Source organism: Daktulosphaira vitifoliae, unplaced genomic scaffold (genome assembly GCF_025091365.1).
Source record: "Daktulosphaira vitifoliae isolate Bord-2020 unplaced genomic scaffold, ASM2509136v1 Scaffold_2, whole genome shotgun sequence".
Taxonomy (NCBI): Eukaryota; Metazoa; Arthropoda; class Insecta; order Hemiptera; family Phylloxeridae; genus Daktulosphaira; species Daktulosphaira vitifoliae.
The window spans coordinates 7,335,095-7,355,230 of NW_026099573.1; the positions used below are offsets into that span (position 1 = coordinate 7,335,095).

The window sequence follows — 20,136 nt, forward strand, 5'->3', positions numbered from 1 at the left end:
AACACAAGGCGATGCACTTGCGCGTACTACGACGAAAATGCTGACTGTGATCGAGCATACTTCTTATTCATTTTACTATGGGATAATCTACGTGTCTATTAAATATTAATAGGAAATAGCTCTAATACAGTTCCGCCTAAGAGCCATAGCTTGTAAGTAAATTTATCAGATTATTCGATTGGTATAATACCTACACTTTTATTGTTTTTTTTTTTACCATTTCGATTTTTCACTTTAAAGCGGGACACACTCAAACGTTATTATACCGTATGGGTAGTATTTTTATTTATTTTAAAATTTTTAAGTTTAAATTATGAATGATATTCAAGAAATTTTTAAATTAAGCTGAAAGAAGTTGAAACATTGAAGAAAATTGAACCGTGCTTGAAAAGTACCATGTGTGAAGAAAAACTCAACACTTTGACCATGTTAAGTATTGAAAGTTGTATGATCGACGAAAATAATAATTTTAATCAAAAAGTTATAGACAAATTTTGTAGGATGGAAGAAAGAAGAATGGATTTTATGTATAAAGTTGATATTTAAATAAAATAAAATAATTTAGTCTTATTATTTGTTTTGCTGTGTCATAAAAAATATTTAGTGGTATATATTTTTGGTATAAAAAAAAGAAGTAATAGTATAATGATGAAATGTAATAGTATGAGCAAGTGTTAAATATAAAATTGGCAATGGTTTGTCATGAATAAGAGAGACAGGGTATGGGTATAAGATAGAATTAATGAGTTAGTTAAATTTGTTTAGCTACAAGGTGAAAATAAAAATATACGGTGTATGATCATGGATCTTTTTGTTAAAACAAATTGATTACATATGGTTTATCGTAAAACGTAAAGTGAAGGAAAATTACACACTTATGACACTAACTCGAATAATATTAATTCTACTATGAAATGTGCAGTTGTTCTGGGGGGGGATTTTTTGACTCTAGATATTTTTTATCGATTGTAGTATATACAGGAAACAATTTGTGTTCTTACGTAAAATTCAACTGTCCAATTGTTGGGCGCCAAGCTTTAATAGCTGAATTATATTTTTTGAAAAATAAATACAAGTAAAACATTTACATTAGACACCTACAATAACGATTAGAGTGACGATGAAATAGTTGTTAATAATAATTGTTTTAGAACTATGTACGTTTAGAAATTAATTCTATTATTTTATGATAAAAATTATTCATGACTTATTTTAAATCTATTTTTAATTTTTTATGACATGGTTAGAAATGTAATTTCTTACCTTGAGTCCAGATAGCTTGATCGTTTGTTGTATAAAAAGAGCACTGACATTAATCTATTTATTTATTTTGTAATCTTATAAAAATTATTAAAATTGAAATATTATTTCACTTGGCTTCCTTTCTACACTTGGTATCTGAATATATATGTTCTCTTATATTTTAAAATGCAAATTTATAGAACCAGATAGATTATGAGAACCAACCTCTAGTGACGTGTCACAAATTATTGTTTACCGGTAATTTCAACCACTTGATGTACTAGGGTAATGACTTCATTAAACTATCAGTATTTTATGAAATTGTGTATTTTATATGAGAATCGACAGAGTTAAAGATAGGCTAGCTACACCATCGGAGATATAATCGTCGATGCATGGACCTTACGGAGTCTAGAACTGCTTGTTGAAAAGAGCGTGACAGAATATGAGAATCAATCCCTAGTGACACGTCACTATTGTTTTACGAATAGTTTTAACCACTTGATGTTCTAGGGTAATGATTTCAACAAACCCTCAATATCTTATACAATCAATCAAACACTTATCTATCTAAATTTAAGATACACTCTACAATCTCCATAGACATGTTACTAAGGACCTTAGTGACATGTCATAAACTATTGTTTTAACCACTTGATGTGCCAAGGTAGATTTTCGAAATGCACTTATTAAATAGACAATCCAATTGAAGAATTAAATAAAAATTGTAATTAGAACAACTCATAAAATACAAAATAAAAAAACCCAGCACAGTGGGGTCGTGGCATAGTTGGGTCCAGTATAGATGATATCTGACAGTGATCAATATCACTATCATAAAAAACGCATTGATGCAAATCTGTAGATAATGTTTAAAAAAAAAAAAATTTGTTAAAATAGCATATTTTTGAATACGGTAGCCATTTGCGCATAGAACATAGGTCGTCGGGACAAATTTTTTTTTTCATTTTATAGTACATAAAATAAACTTTAATTTGATATATGTTTAAAAGACGCAGTATTTTTGGAACATTTTCAAAAATTAAGTTGAAAAAGTTAGTTTTTGTAAAAAAGTTGCTATTTTAAATCCCCTGTGTGAGCAGAATAAGTGTTAGATTTTCAAAAAAATGATATCAAATGAAAAGAAAATATCTAAGGTCTTAGTATAAAAAAAATTATGTTGATTTGTTTATTTTTGAAAAAGTTATGGAAGTTTAAGGAAAAAAAAGTGAAAAAATGACAAAATTTACCGATTTTTAAATTTGTAATTTTTTTGGATATTTCCTACATTTGCGGGGAACAAGGGAAAATTTTTCAATTTTTAAGGGTAACGTATCCAACTAGATACGATTTGTGATCTTTTGACATACTTTTGAAAGAAATCGGTCCAGTGAGAGCTGAGAAAAAGTGGCAACAGACATAAAAAAAAAAAACACATCATAGTAAAATTAATACCTTCTCAGCTTCGCATCGAAGCTAAAAATTGATTGTCTTAATAATTTATAAACATTTAAAACTAAAAATAAAAAGATAAAAAAAATCAAGTTATTTTTTTAAAAATTATATTATTTATAAGAGAGTTAAATAATTAACACCTAGTGTGAAAAAGTTTCTAAGTCCGAGAGAGCACAATCGCGAAGCAGTCCGGTGCAGAGACGCTTCATTTTTAAGTGGGAAGATCGATATTTTAGATTTTAATTGAAATATGTTTCTTATTGTGCAGCCTATTATTCTACTATTTTAAGTTAATGTTACATACGGGTATTGGTGTTTTATATCTATCATCTCCCATAATAATGTGTTTTATTAGAAAAATCATCACTATAAAAATATAAATAAAAGAAGATTATAAGTGCTAACTATCTATTACAGCTGACTTTACCTTAAACAAGTATAAAATGTTATAAATAAAATAGTACTTACCAGTAAATAATGTAATAAGTGTTTACTTCTGTACTTTACATAATATGGACTAACATGATACCATAGAAAAATTGTAAAAAAAATCAAAATTTAACAAACTTTAAAATGCTGTTTAAACGTAACTACTGAATTAAAACAAGAGTTTTTGGTATCAAAATTTTTTTTAAAAACTTATCTATAAAATGGCTTTAAAAATCTTAAAATCTTAAAAAAAAAATTTTATACAAAAATTAATTTTTAAAATATTTTTTGTAATTGCGAAAAATAACATAAAACATATTTTAAATATAGTTCTATATTGTAAAAATTGATTAAAAAAAAAAAGTATAAAATGTTAGTATGAATTGTCAGTTAGATCCGTTCCACCTTGTATATTAGAAATTTAAGTTCTAACTTAATAATATGTGTGTAAAGTCATTATCTGTTTTATATGAGGTACATACGATATTAATTTAATCAAACCAGCTTCATTAAAAAGTTCGTCCAGTACTTCTTCACAAAATAATCAATCTGGTAAAAACTTTTATATGTAACTTTTTATTTTGTATTTTGTAGTTAATACAGATATTATTATAGGTATACTGAATATTGTTCTTAAAATACGTTATGATGTTGAGTCCATACAACAAAAGCAATTAAAATTGAAGCAGTCCTTGAAAATAGCAGTACAAAATACTATTGATAAAATTAAACCTATAGAGAATTAATCAGAAGTGGAAGCTGACAATTTTATTCTTTAATTCCTATCACTAATGATGAAAAATTGATTTTTTTTTAGGAAAAATTGTTAAATACAACTTATAGGCAATGTGTTGTGAGTATTTCTACTAGAAGCCACTACTTTATGATGTGTATTTATATTTTTATGTATTTTAGGTAAATTAACTCAAGAGATTACAAAAAAAAATTAAATTAGAACTTGAATTCTACTGTGCATGGTTTGTTGAGATCACTTTTTTGTGGCATTGTATTAAGACAATACAGCTATGTAGACCAAAAGAGGAAGATGGCTTTCCGATCTTAAGAAACGTGTAAAATAATATTTGGTAAGGTGTGAATATCATTATTATATTATATATAGTTTAGTGCTCTACATTAAATTTATTAAAAATTAATCACATTGAGTCGCCTTTAAATAATATCTAACTATAATTTTTTATTTTTACTTTATTTCAGAAATAATAAGAAAAATTAATAAATTAAGAGGGAAATTGATAAACTATTAATAATTGATATACAATTATTGTAGTTGATGCATGATCTTTAACTTGTAATAGTTCTATGAACAATCTACAATTACAATTTAATATAACAAAACTACAATTTCGTTTCTATTATTTAAGTACAATTATAAATAGTGTATACAAAAATGTATATTACCTGTTGATTAATTTCCATTGAATTCTTTCAATGTGTAGTAATATTTAAAATACTCTTTTTACAAAAATTTCAATTTTTATTATGATTTTGTTTTTAAGTATCACATAATACAAAATACACCAAGAGAGATATACATACACAATTAAAAAAATTAATAATTTCTTTAGCACAGTGAAATTGCGACAGAGTGTGATCATGTGTAATAAAGCAAAAATTACAATAAAAATAAAAGGAATAAAAATTAATATAAGATAATTTAAGATCGGATTTTTTGGAGTAGAGAATATTGGAATATTAAATATTTTTTTTTAATTTTATATAATTTTTTATTAAAATATTAATGGTTTATTACGCAATAGATTGTTGGAGGATTGAAAGCATAATTAAAATTGTACTTGCCTTACGTCCTATGTAATTCAATAATATTTCAAGTAATCCAATGTTGATTTTAATATTAAATGCACTACGTATACGATTTACATTACACGTCATATAGTCAATATAATTACTTACAAAAACGATTCAAATTTTAAATAATACAATTTAATTATATAAAATCTATGACTGATTTTACATGTATAAGATTCTAAACACTCTATATTTTATCATAAATATAATTTATAATTTGTCCTTATTTAATTTTTTTATGTTTGTTGAATAAGTATTTTCTTCTGAGAGAGTATATTTTATTGATAGATCGAAACCAATATTTCTTAAATCTTTCTCTGGTCTGGCCAAAACAAGATTCAAAAATATTTATATCTATGCGAAAAATTTTTAGTGAAAAAGTTGTCATTTTAAATCCCCCCCTGTGTGCAGGTTATGTGTCAGATTTACAAAAAAATATACCAAATGATAGGCAAAGATATCAAGCATCTATAAAAAAAAAATTATATTGATATGTTTATTTTTGAAAATGTTACGGCAGTTTTTAGTAAAAAAAATTGAAAAAATTTCGAAAATTAGCGATTTTTAAATTTGTAATTTTTTTGGATGTTTCCCTCATTTACGGAGAACAAGGAAAATTTTTTCAACTTTTAAGGGTAATTTCTTTGACTACATACGATTTGTGATCTTTTGACGTATTGTTGAAAGAAATCAGTTCGGTGAGAGTTGAGAAAAGTGGTAACAGACACAAAAAAAAAAACACATCTTAGTAAAACCAATACCTTCTCAGCTTTGCATCGAAGCTGAAAAACGATTAAGTCGCGGAGAGTGAAATCTTAAGTGGAACGTCGTAGATTTTAAAATTACCGAAAGAACTGGTTTTGACGGGGGGGAATGGCTTTTTATAGTCCTGAGGGAATAATCTAGCGATCCCTAGCGTGATCTTGAAAGAAACTATTTTAATTGTTTAATTATAATAGGAGACCTGCGTATAGGCGTTACTTAAAAATCTCTACAATAAGTAGATTTTATCCCATAATTAGCTAGTTATTTTGTATTTTCAATAAGGGAACCCTGTTTTGGTGATCTTGTATATTCATAATACATGCACAAACGATAACATCATAATATATGTTAATATTATAAGTGATAATATAATATTACACGTACCATAGTTGGGACAAGTATATATGATATCTGACAGTGATTAAAATCACTATCATGAGAAACACTTCAATGCAAATCTGTAGATAGTGTTTAATTTTAAAATTTATAAGAGTTTAAGAAACTTTTATTTCCTTCATTATTCCTGATTAGTAGTTTTTTGACTTAGAAGTATAATAATGAATAAATATTTACAATAGCAATTAAATTAGCATTAGATTGATATTTAATAATTTAGTATAGTAATTTTTTCGTGGAATTTATAAAAAATTATAAAGTAGTTATTACTTTTAGGGCAAACGTGTATAAAAATTAAAGGGCTTGATACAAAAATGTTCGAAAATAATTTGTGGTTAATTGTAAATAAATGGTCTACAAATAAATCTCAACAATGTCAAAAATATATTTTTATTATTCAATTTTTAGTGTTAAATTTTATTTTCCACCTCAAAAAAAAGAAATTAAGAAAAAATGCAAAATAAGTTATTTTGACTGTCGGGGTTCGAACTTTGTACCCTAAACTTATAAGATTGTATAGTTAATAATGCAACCACTGTGATCGTAATAAATTATTTTTTATAAAAAGAACTTTGAGCTATTTAAGCTAGTTCAAAAATTTAAAGTCACTTTTCTTCACTTTGAGGAGATAAAATAATCAAAACAAGTTTAAATTTATATTTAATCTAAGTTAGATTCATGTAAATTTTATAAAAATTGATGGACTAATTACTACGACTTATATAAGTATTTTAAAATAAATAAAAAAATATTAAACACAAAAATAGCATGTTTTTTAACTACGGCAGCCATTTGCAAGTAAAAGATAAGTCGTCGGAACAATTTTTTTTTTTAATTATTAGTTCATAACATAAGCTTTAATTTGACATATGTTTAAAGAACGCAGTATTTTCGGAACATTTTCAAAAGTTAAGTTGAAAAAGTTCCACTTTTTATACGTATGTTTCAAGTTTTGAACGCCCCTTGTATAAATGTAATATGTCCAATTTATATAAAAAGTATATCAAATGAAAGAAGTATATATAATGTATTTAGAACTACGGCAACCGTTTGCACGTAGAAGATAAGTCTTCGTGACAAATTTTTTTTTTAATTCATTATACGTAACAATATCTTCAATTTGACATATATTTAAAGCTCGGAATATTTCAAAAATTAAGTAAAAAAGCTTAGTTTTTATAAAAACTAACTAAAAGTTTTCTAAAAATTTTCTATTTTGAATCCACCCTGTGGGTAGATAAATTTAGATTATCAAAACATTTATATAAAATAAAATGGAACTATCTAAGATTTTAATATAAAAAATAATTATTTTGATTCATTCATTTTGCAATAAGTTATTTAAAGAAAAAAAATGTCAAAATTACCATTTTTAAAAATCAGTCTAGTGAAAGCTGAGAAAAAATAGTGTCAGACACAAAAAACCCAGCACAGGGGGGTCGCGGCACAGTGGTGACGTGGCATAGTTGGATCAAGTATAATGATATCTGACAGTGATTAAAATCACTATCAAAAAAAAACGCTTCGATGCAAATCTTTAGATAGTGTTTAATTTTAAAAAATTGGTGGATTATTCCAAAAGCTTCATAAACTGCTAGTTCCTTATTAATATCCTGATTAAGACAAAGTATGTCGAATAAAAAAGAGATTATTAGAAAATAGTATTTCCCATAAAAAAATTATATTGATCAATACACTTTTCAATAAGTTATAGCATTATAAAGTTAAAAATGTAAAAAATAAAATTGAGAATTTTCACACAATAATAGCATTTGGTAGCCAATTTCACCCTGAAGACAAAATAAAGTACGAAATTTTTTTTTACCATAATAAAGTATATTACATTAGCTCTAATTTAATATATATAGAAAAGTGTCAGACTTTCTGGAACACTTTAAAAATTTAAGTTGAAAAAGTAAATTTATGGTGAAAAAGTTGTCATTTTGAATCCCCCCCTGTAGGCAGGTAAAAAGTCAGATTTATAAAAAAAATATACCAAATGATAGGTAAAGACATCATGCATCTACAAAAAAAAGAATTATATTGATCCATACATCTTTCGAGAAGTTATAGCATTATAAAGTTAAAAATATAAAAAAGAATTTTTTTACAAAAATCGTATTTTTTTTATTAAGTTTAATGTCTGTTTTCACCATGAAGATAAAATAAAGTCCGAAATTTTTTTTTACCATTATAAATTATATTACATTAACTTTAATTTAAGATATATATATATATATATGAGTGTCAGACCTTCCGGAACATTTTCAAAATTTAAGTTAAAAAAATTAATTTTTTGTGAANAGCTTTAATTTAAGATATATATAAAAGTGTCAGACCTTCCGGAACACTTTCAAAAGTTAAGTTGAAAAAGTTCTACTTTCTATATGCATTTTTATGTTTTGAATCCCCCCTGTATTAAGGGAAATGGTCCGATTTAAAAAAAAAAGTATGTCGAATGAAAGATCTATATAAATACTACTTCTCATAAAAAAATTGTAATGATCCATACATTTTTCAAAAAGTTATAGCATAATAAAGTTAAAAATGTGAAATACAAAATCGAAAATTTTCACACAAAAATAGCATTTGGTAGCCATTTTCACCCTGAAGATAAAATAAAGTCCGATATTTTTTTTTTTCACGATAAAGTATATTACATTAGCTTTAATTAAAGATATATATAAAAGTGTCAGACCTTTCGGAACACTTTCAAAAGTTAAGTTGAAAAAATTAATTTTTTGTAAAAAAGTTGTCATTTTAAATCCCCCCCTGTGGGCAGGTAAAAAGTCAAATTTATAAAAAAAATATACCAAATGATAGGTAATGACATCATGCATCTATAAAAAAAAGAATTATATGGGTATGTTTATTTTTAAAAAAGTTACGGCAGTTTTAAGTAAAAAAAAATGAAAAAATTTCGATAATTAGCAAATTTTAAATTTGTAATTTTTTCGGAGGTTTCCCCCATTTACGGGGAACAAGGGAATTTTTTTCAATTTTTGAGGGTAATGTCTTCGACTAGATACGATTTGTGATCTTTGTGTATCATTGAAAGAAATCGGTTCGGTGAGAGCTGAGAAAAAGTGGTAACAGACACAAAAAAAAAAAAAACACATCTTAGTAAAACTAATACCTTCTCAGCTTCGCATAGAAGCTAAAAAAGAATAATAAAATAAACACATCATAGTAATATTAATCTTTTCTCAGCTTCGCATCGAAGCTAAAACATTTGGTTCATTTTAGTTTTATAAATTTCTTGATTTATCAGTTATTTATTAATTTTCATAATCATCCCCTATAACTTCTAGGAGGGGCAAATTATTTTATTTAAAGGACAACTAGATTATAAAATAGAAAATTATCTAAATTAAATAAATAACTGGTCATTTTTATAACTTTTTGATCACATCTTTAGAAGCAATTATCATTTTAAAATATAGATCGGATATAAATGTTACTATTTTTATCATGAGGCAATTCTCGGTCACAAGTCTTCTCCTGCTTAGTTATTAAAATGAGGACATCTTGCGAAGTAATTCGAATTTTGATTACGATGTTTTCATCATCAACGCCAACAGATCAGAGATTCCCTAATTTTTTCAAATATTTTTTATTATGTTGGTTTTATTTTGTTTATTTTAATTAAAGTATATATATTTTTAATCTCTAAATTTTTTACAATATTTTTCCTAATATTATTAAAATTAACACAATCAACAATTGTGGACCTCCAAAATGATTTTGATGACCCAATACACTAAGTGATTTTATGAATATTTTATAAGTGTACTTCATTATACTAAAATCCATTGTTGTCCAAAAATACCGTGTTATTATTAAATAAACACCTATCAAGTGTAATCATTTATTCAAACATTTTGGGACAATTTTGACAGGTCACCACAGTGTAAACCGTGTTGGTTTTTATACATCGATTTCTCTGTTTTTAAATTAAAGACAATATGTAAAAGTGTCCCAACGCATAAACTTCTTATAACCTTTGTTAAATAAACTAATTTTATGACGTTGACCAGTGCATTACTGCTATCATTATGTGCTAATTGGCCACCATCAAATATATCTTATTTCACTACTGAACCTCCACCTTGGAAATGGAGTGAGTCTTAATTAATTTACGACTTATAATGTTCTTAAAGTATATATATAAACTTAAATTTAAAGATATCATATTAGTGTAATTACAAGATTTAGCTGACTAATGTTTTTTGTAAATTTGCCGTTATTCGTCAAGTTAAAATGAATCGTATGATAAAAAGTACTCTGATATCTTTGATCAAACTAAAAATTATAGTGAATTACAAAATTTTAATTTATATTTTATGTTTAATTTTAACTATCCAAAAATATTCAGAGCTTTGTGATAAATCGATGTTTGTGGAAATTTAGAATACCTTCAATACATCAATTCATTTATACAAAGTATTTGTTATTCATTACATAAAATATCCTTCATAAATATATGAGGGAAGAGGTAATTTTTTCAAACAAACAAAAAATTACCTTTAATAAAATTTTTGCCATAATAGTTGATGTAATTTTTTAAAATAAAGCTGAAATAGAAATTTTTGTTTTTCTAATCCCAAAAAATATAATAAAAGTATATACTATTTTTATAGTTCCTGGGAAAGTAGCTAAATTATTGAATAATAAAGAGTATCGATGTGAATTGAAAAATAATTTACAAATCCGAAATGAAATATTACGAGGAAAACGCTTGAAAATTGCTACGTTTGCGGTAAATTATTGAAATAATTTTTTTTTCAAAAATTAGAGTTTTTTTTTAAATATTGAAAGGAAATATGTGTTAGTCATTTTTAATCATTTTCCAGAAAATTCATTTGAAATATTTTAATTTTATAAGAACTAATATAAATGTATATATTGAAAATACAATTATATGATTTTATATTATAATTTTATTGTTATCATTGATACAAAATAAAATGTTCAATTTGAAATATTGATTTCAAGTCTAACTCATTTTATTAAAAAATTGATTATACTCTTTTTGTTCCAACACTCACATTTTTATATTTTACTGTTATCATGATTTATAGTCAATTAAGATTTTATTGATTTTAAAATTAAATATTTATGCATTGTCTTCAATATTATTAATTAATATTTAATTTTGACATAAGTATAATGGTAGCAGATAGTAATGAAAAATTAAAAGGATGGAGCAGTTGTATTTTCAATAATTAATTAGGAGGATGATGAATTGATTTTCTTGAAAATCCGAAGAAAAATTTTGTTAAAAACGAGTCAATGCTTAGATAGTGACAGACAGTCGACGCTGAGTGGACTTTAGACTCCTTGTAAATGGGATCACCATCGGTTATCAATAATTTAATATCAGTCAATATAATATAATATATAATCAATTAATATAATTAATCAACTAATTAATTAATTATATGTTATCAATAATTAATCGGCTGATAATGAGAGAGAAGCAAATGATTGTCCGTTTTAGAACAGAACACGGTGCCTTATTAAGTTAAGAGAATAGAAATCGAAAGGTTCGAACAATTTAGGAAAATGATGTCATTTTTTATTTTCAATAGTGTTGTAATTTTTGCATTGATTAATAATAATATTAATCGACTGTATTATACAGACAGTATGTCATATTTTACCTAAGCCATTGCATAATTATGTGATCGGTAGAGTTTTCAGATGGACGAACAACCTAATTGAAATGCTAATCCTTCATTTATCGTGGAAACTTAAAAATACATATTTGATGGTTGTCTAAATTTAATGTTTAACTGTAATTTATTATATTTTTATCTATATACTCTCAGAAACTATATTAAAGATTAAATAACGTAAATTGAATGCATTTTCTTTCGTTCAAACCCAACCTATTACAAAGTACAAATTAAATTTAAAAAAACTAAATCCCAGAAAGTAAGAATCTTGAGCAGAGTGGCACAGATTTTGTGTATTTTGAAATTACCGAAAGAACTGATTTTATTAGGAAAATATGGGTTTTTAAAGTCACATGAGGGTAGTGTAGCAATTTCTAGTGTGATCTTGGAAGCTGTAGATCTTAATTAATTGTTAAATGCGATTGCTGGACTTCATGGAGAACCTACATATTAGCGTTACTTTAAATCTGTACAATAATCAGATTTAATTTCCTAGTTTACTGGATATTTTATGGTTTAAAGTAGGGAATCCTGTTTTTATCATAAAAGTTGTATATTATAAATTTATAGCATCCTAATATTATAAATAACATAATATTACATTTTTTTGATTTTGGTATTATTTACAATCGATACTATAAGCAACAATTAATAAAATTAACGAGTGTTAACAAAAATAATTACCGAGCAGATGGCGATCAATAAGTCTTCATTACCTGAAGAGATTCTTAATTATATTTTTCTTAATCTGGTTTTGAGCTTAGGAATAAATAAATTTATTTATATATTGTGTTTGTACTTATATTTTATGCACTTTTGTTAGTATAGGATATGGACCCACTTAGTTGGGTGACTACTGAACCTAATGGTACTCTTATAGGTCATGGTATAGCATTTGAAATAGTAGAAACACTTCGTCAAAGGTATGGATTCACATTCGATGTTGTGAAGCCTATCAGAAAAACATTATTGAATGAGAATGGAAGTATTATTCAAATGGTGATTAACGGGGTAAATAGAGTAAAAAATTATGAATTTTTATACATGTTTGTTAATTTTTTATATTATACGTATGAAGTAATAAGCATAAACATCACTCAAATTTCTTAAAAACATAATTGTTAAAAAAAAATCGTGTTTAAAACGTTCGTTTTAGAAAACTTAAACAATAATAAAAAACAAAATAATTAATATTTACATATTTTTAACTTTTATATTTAAAAAATGAATGAAGTATAAACAATAAAAAAAATATCTTGATCAAATAAAAATACTCAGTGGTATAATTACAAAACAAATGACTAGTAGTCTATTCAGTAAAAATAAAAGTGTTTAAATCACAATTATACTACAGGTACTATTTTATTTAGTAAATTTAACAGTACTTTCAATTAAATAGTCAATAAATTTATTACCTTTCCGTGAAAGTAATTTGGTAAATCCGTAAAATCAGCTAGACTGGTGAAATACCGATCATGGAGTAATACTGGTCACCAGAATTTCTTCAAAACTAAAATACTGAGCAAGACACATAGTAAGATTATTTTTGTAATTATTAATTAAAATATACTACCTAGTGGTAAGAGTATGATTTATTCTAATCTAACTTTGTTAATAATTAATATAAAATTTCAGATTTTCAGAAATTTTTTTATAAGATTTTCTGTAATATTTTACTACTACATGTTTTAATTAGATATAAATTTTGTAAGAAATTGACTATTGTTTTAAACATTTTATACTTAATTTTATAAATTGATTATTTTCAAGTGTATTATAAAATTAATTTTAATTTCGAAAATGTACTCTTTTTCATATTTTATTAAATATGGTCACCCCCATCCGTTCACCTATGGCGGTAGGCGCGGCTAAGCACTAGAGTTTTTTCAACAATTAGTGTGACCACCGCGACACAACATGCCCCCTCTTAACATTATATTTATCAGTTATAACTTCTTCAACCTTTAGCTATACTTAATTAACACGCTTATATTAGTTTCACTTGTATGTGTGATGTGTGTTGTGTGTTAGTAACTTTCCACGCGGCACATGTTATTATTATAGACTAGACGTCGTAACGCATTCACCCCACCCCGCTCACCAATCGCCGACAACACTAATCCTGTATAATTTTATATTTTTGGTTTTCGTACCCGTACAAGCGTGCGTGACATTAATTTTATATATACAGTAGAACTCCAATTATCCGAACTCCGACCATCCGAATCGCCGATTATCCGAATCACTTTCAGAAAAAATCAGAAAAAAATTTGTCCAAAGTCCGCAGCGTCTGTGTAGGCACAACACGTGGTAAGAGTTCCCACTCCAGTTCCGGCGCATTGCAGTCACCTGTCATTGTTTGTTTTGATTAGTCAGTGTGCTAAATTGACCTTGCTCGAGAACGCTACTCTTTCGCTACGGCTTACTTTTGTTTGTGCGTGTACTGTATTGTTTTTTACCATGGCTTCGAAAAGAAAACGTGTTGTGCTATCGTTAGCGGACAAACTGAAAATTATAGAGCAACTCGATAAAGGTGTAACGGGTAAGAAGTTGTCTGAGATTTATGGTGTTGGACAAGCAACAATTTGTGACATTAAAAACAGTAAGTCAACACTTTTAAACTTTGTTTCGGTGCTTGAAAATGAAGATGGAAGTTCCTCCAGGAAAACAATGAAGACAGCAACCAACAAAAATTTGGAAGATGCCGTGTTTAAATGGTTTTTGCAGCAACGTTCTATGGGAAATCCGATTTCAGGTCCAATCCTTTGTGAAAAAGCCAAAATCTTAGCAGAAAAGCTTGGTTATTCATCTTTTAAGGCTAGTAACGGCTGGCTAAGGAACTTTAAATTCAGGCATGGTGTACGCGAGTTAGATTTGGCTGGTGAGAAGCTTTCAGCAGACTCTGCAGCTGCTGAAAATTTTATTGAAAAATTTAAAACTGCAGCAGAATCCTATGATCCGGAGTTTGTTTATAATGCCGATGAAACTGGCCTTGTTTGGAAAGCATTACCAAAAACCACTTTGGCTTCTAAAAGGGAATCTAGTGCCCCTGGACATAAGGTCAGTAAAGAATGTGTTACAGTGCTTAACTGTGCCAACTCCACTGGAAATCATAAACTACCACTTCTTTTGATAGGTAAATCAAAAAATCTAAGAGCATTTAAAAACGTAAAAAAACTTTTTTCTCTCCAATGGCAATTTTTTAAAAAAAAAACTCCGATTATCCGAATATTTGATTATCCGAATGGGTCCCGGTCCCCATTAATTCGGATAATTGGAGTTCTATTGTATAAACAAATTTTTATTTTGACTGACCAATACCATGTAATGCGCCTTACGTATACAGAGTGTTCAGTAAGTCAGGAAACGGGTTTCTATTGTTCTCATTGTTTGTAACAATGAGAACAATATATATTTATTATTTATTGTATATATTTATATATTCCTACCGCCGCTGCCGCCGTTTATACCTTATGTATAACGTTCCGTCTGCCCACAAAACACGGCTATACCCTGTGCATGATACGTTTACGTAGTTAAGTCGCTTTACATGTATATATATATTGTAATTACTATTAAAAGTATATATTAACACGCTTTATTCTCATTAAAGTATATAGAGTGTATTCATTCCGATTACAAAGGATGATTCCCGTATCGTCATTTTTCGTCACTACCACCATGTTCCCGGAGTGGGTAATTTACGCGCCTGCTGCTTTCCTTGGATGTGGTAGCCGTTTCTCAGACTCCCTCCCCGGAATCGAACCCTGATTTCCCGTTACCCGTTACAACCATGATATTGATAGTAACTACTATAATAACATGAAACTAAAAAGTGAAAAATAATTTTTAATTCAATGTGCTTTAAAAGCGTGTCTTTTAGTTTTTTTAAACTATATTTATTTAAATCATAAAATCTGAAATTACCCGAATGCAATTATTAGTCTAAGTATATTACATACAATTCGTATGTTATTTTATTTAAATGTCTATTGATAAAACCAAAATAAGATAAAATAAATAATAATACCTTAAGGTGACAATAAAATGAGTTTAAAAATGAAAAAATAAATTTAAAAAAAATATTTGTGTTTTGTTAGATTTGTTTCATCAACGTTTTTATAATAATAATAAAGATTTAAAAAAAAAATCATAATCATAAAAACCTATTTTTTTTTCTCTTAAATAGTATTCATTAATTTTTGAAAAAAGAAAATATTTTGTAAACAATAAAAAAAGAAAACATGAATAACAATTATTGGAGGGTTTCTTATTCTAATTTCATCAAATTCCTACAATGGCATTATCGTTAGCCTAAGTTGTGCCAATAATGATACTAAAAATTAAAAAAATGTTATTGATGTAAAAAATAAAACAAAATGTTATTTTATGTTATTGATTTAGAATGTGGATATGGCAGCAGCATTCATACCAACATTGCCTGGATTAGATCATGAAATTCAATGGGGAATCGATTTAACACAATTTCGATATGTTGTACTTATGAAAAGACCTAAAGAAAGTGCTACTGGTTCCGGTTTACTAGCTCCTTTTGAATCCGATGTAATATTTTGTTTATATAAGAAACTAAACTGACACAAATGTTTAAGAAAATCTGTAAACTATAAAATATTTTCATTTTTATTTGCCACAATTGTGGTAAATAAAAACTTTTAAGTCTTACCTATGTGAAATTTAAAGTTTAAAGAAAATATGACAATGACCTTTTTTCAAGTTATATATAGTAACTTGAAAAGTAACTCATTGTATTTTTTTGATTAAGTAATATTATTATATTTAAAAATAAGCAACAGATTTGTAATTAAATTTGGTATTCAAAGCTGAAGGGATTAATCTGATGGAAAATTGATTCCGAGATAATTAAACTTAATATTTGATAATTATTCTTTATTTAGATTATCATCATTTTTGTTAAAGGCAATACCTTATCATTGAAGCCGCTCCTCTTTATTTGTCGCCAAATTTTCCTGTGAAACAAAAGACGCACAGTTCATGAGTTCCAGAATATTTTCAAAATATTGTTTCTTTGGGCGTCCTCTTAGTTTCTTCCCAGTTATTTTTCCTTCGAAAATGTTGATTATAAAGTCATTGTTTCGGATGATGTGTCCGATTAACTTTATTTTTCTTGATTTATCAATGTAATTTGTATAGAGAAATTTTGGTATATTCTAGATGTTATATTGTTGATAACTATAACCGCTTTATCTTTGAGTGTCTCAAATCAATTTTTGGTAGTTGTGACAAGTAATTGTACATTTATTATTTTTTAAAAGTAATTTATTTAAGACTGTTAAATAAGTATTTCTAATAAATGTTATTACATAAAAGTTAATGGTATAGGTATGGTTACTGATATTAATATCGTTATTTGCTGTGGGTCCAATTATCTTCGGTATCATGTGGCTAAGGCATAAACTTTGTGGTCATGAATCAATTGTTTATCCTATACCCACTTGTGTTTGGTTTGTATATGGAGCTTTAATGAAACAAGGATCATCTTTAAATCCAGATACAGGTATTTTGTTAAGTTTCTTATACAATTTCAGTATTTTAATAAACATTTCATCTATTGATTTACTACTAGGATGAGATTTTCAAAAATTAATAATAACTTTCCCCACGAACTTAATTTGACTACTTATTACTGAGTATAACGCACAGTTGAATATCAAGGTTAGCTAAAAGTTATGTTAAAATGGTGACACTTATATAAATATGTATAAAACTATACTTGAAAACATATTTTATGACAACCATGAATAGTGGTATCAAAAATACATAACGAGGGTTTAGAATTAAAAAAACGTATAAGCCCAAATTAGGATTTTTGGATTATTAGTTTATTTTAACCAATACATAGAGTTAATGTGAAAATGAGTTATAGTTATACCATTAGTTATATATAAAGTCGTATTTGTTTTAAAAAGATATAACATTTTTTCATTAGCATTAATGGTAAATGGAAATTATATTTTGATTTCCTGATGAGTAAAAAAATTGACATGCTCCTACAATCCTAGATCCTCAACAAAATATCTTATTGCCTCAATAAGTTTTAAATATTAAAAATGATTTTTTAAAGTATTTTTTAAATTCTAGATTCTGTCAGATTGATATTCGCTACATGGTGGATTTTTATAATGATACTTACCTCATTTTATACGGCTAATTTGACGGCTTTCCTAACACTCTCCAAGTTTACTTTACCTATTCAAACAGTAGACGATATAGCTAATGGTAAATATCAATGGGTTGCCGCAGAAGGCAGTGCAATAGAATATTCTGTTAAAGAAGATATCGATTTAATGGCGTTAAAAAATTCAATGCGCGATGGTAATGGAATATTTGTAGAGGATATGCAATTGAAAAACGTAATGGATTTTATTTCATCGGGTAATTCATATAATAAATATGTTTATTCATATTAGTATAATTTTAAATTACGATTTTGTTTAAATAAGTTATTTTGTTAGGCAAACTGTTATTGCACGATAAAAATTGGCTTAATTTTTTAATGTTGAATATTGAACGGGCAATTACGGAGGACAAAAATCGATGCCGTTATGTATTGACGACTGATTCGTATTTAACCAGATCATTATCATTTATTTACCCTAAAAATAGCATTTTACCACCTTTGTTCAATCCAATGTGAGTATTTTACTCGATTTTTCTCAATTGCGATTTGCTTTTTATGGATATATCTATAAACATAATATCAATACTTCTTAATATTTTTCTCATATTTCCAAAATTAATTTTTAATTATTTTAATTTCTATATTGATTGTCTCTATTAAATAGAATGCTATCTTATATGGAGTCAGGGATAATAAAACACCTGCAAACTAAAGACCTACCGGAAGCGGTAATTTGTCCACTAAACTTGGGCAGTAAAGAGCGACAACTCCGCAACTCGGACTTATTTACTACATATTCAGTAGTAGTTTGTGGCTTCTCAATAGCTGCTACAATATTTATCTTGGAGCTGATTTCCACTAGAACTGGTTGGTATGTGAAAGCGAATTTTTCGCGTAAACAGAGTGATCGTCAAAAGGGTGTACATGATGAGATAGCTTATTATGGAATACCATCAAAATCTATGTATCCATTTAGTCATCGTCAAAATATGGAGTCAACACACTTAAACTTCAACGGACGCGAAACGATAAATACCAAAGATAATTTTATGAAAGATCATGGTTTCATTCCAGTACGAATTCCTTCTTCAATAATGTTTGAAAGCACAGGGAGATGGTTTCGTAATTAAAGCGGAAGAATTAATGAAAAATGAACAGCATTTATTTTTAAATTTAATATACAACATTTCTAACGTTGAATTAATAAAAAAATATAAAATTTGTATTTTATTTAAATTATTTTCAATTATAATTTATAAAAAATTTGGGAGAAAATTTTATACAGAATAAAATATTAGCATAAATGAGTAGGCGTGGTAAAAAAAAACACAAAATGTTCATTCATATGTTAACTATAATTTTAAAAATTTTAAATATTATTGTTAATACATATTTAATAGTTTTTTAACGACCTAGAAACTACTTCTTTTAAGCAAATCTTGTAATGAATATAAAAAAACTCTGTTTGACCTAAAATCTTTTAATCAGAGACTACAAAATTGTTATTGAATTTCAAGACAAAAAAATAACAACTAGCGGTAGATTGTCAGAAAAATTAGGTACGGCAATAATTATAAAAGCCATAAAATGAATTAATTAATTTTCTGATATACTTAATGGCTATTAAAAGTAAAAAAAAATCAGAGGTCATCGAATAACTAAAACTATAATGTTCAATATCATAGTTATAATTATCAGCCTAGAGATAACCGGCTACCCTAAAACTTTCCAGGTATCCCAGTGACTATTGGGGTCGGATAATTATAAAAAGTGATCTAATTAAGAAAAATACTAGTTGATAAGACCTTTGACACTTTTTTTCAATAATTAAAAAAAAAAATAATGGCGGTGAGACCAAGTATTGTTTTAATTAGATATTTCTCGACCAAATATTTCTTTTCCCAATCAAATATTAAAACTGTTAATTACTTTTGGTGTAGTGGTCCAAATGCTGTTAATGTCTTAATTAGATCAATTTTTTATATTATATGTTTGGTAAATATGTACGTTTCAATTTTTAAAAATAAAGTGAACGCCCTTATAAGGTATAAATAATAATTAAAAAAGTAATTAGTAAATCGAGAAATATATGTAAAAATTACCAGAGATAATTTTCTTTACATAAATATTATTTTTATAGAAATCAAGTGGCTAGCGTTGATGTACATAATATGTTATAGGTTA

At 26.7% G+C, this 20,136-nt stretch overlaps 1 protein-coding gene across 2 annotated transcripts; it reads left to right on the plus strand.

The window, feature by feature from the left end:
* The first annotated feature begins 83 nt into the window (after positions 1–83).
* Positions 84–19,188, plus strand: LOC126899533 (ionotropic receptor 93a). Of its 2 annotated transcripts, none has more exons than XM_050674534.1 (8): positions 84–152; positions 10,755–10,873; positions 12,621–12,803; positions 16,197–16,355; positions 17,154–17,328; positions 17,913–18,206; positions 18,287–18,464; positions 18,617–19,188. In XM_050674534.1, the coding sequence occupies exons 3-8, from the start codon at positions 12,624–12,626 to the stop codon at positions 19,080–19,082; spliced, it is 1,452 nt and encodes a 483-aa protein (XP_050530491.1). In that variant the 5' UTR covers positions 84–152; positions 10,755–10,873; positions 12,621–12,623; the 3' UTR covers positions 19,083–19,188. The 2 variants fall into 2 exon arrangements, with proteins under 2 accessions (XP_050530491.1, XP_050530490.1); XM_050674533.1 differs by lacking the exon at positions 84–152 and adding an exon at positions 10,100–10,234.
* The last annotated feature ends 948 nt before the right edge of the window (positions 19,189–20,136 follow it).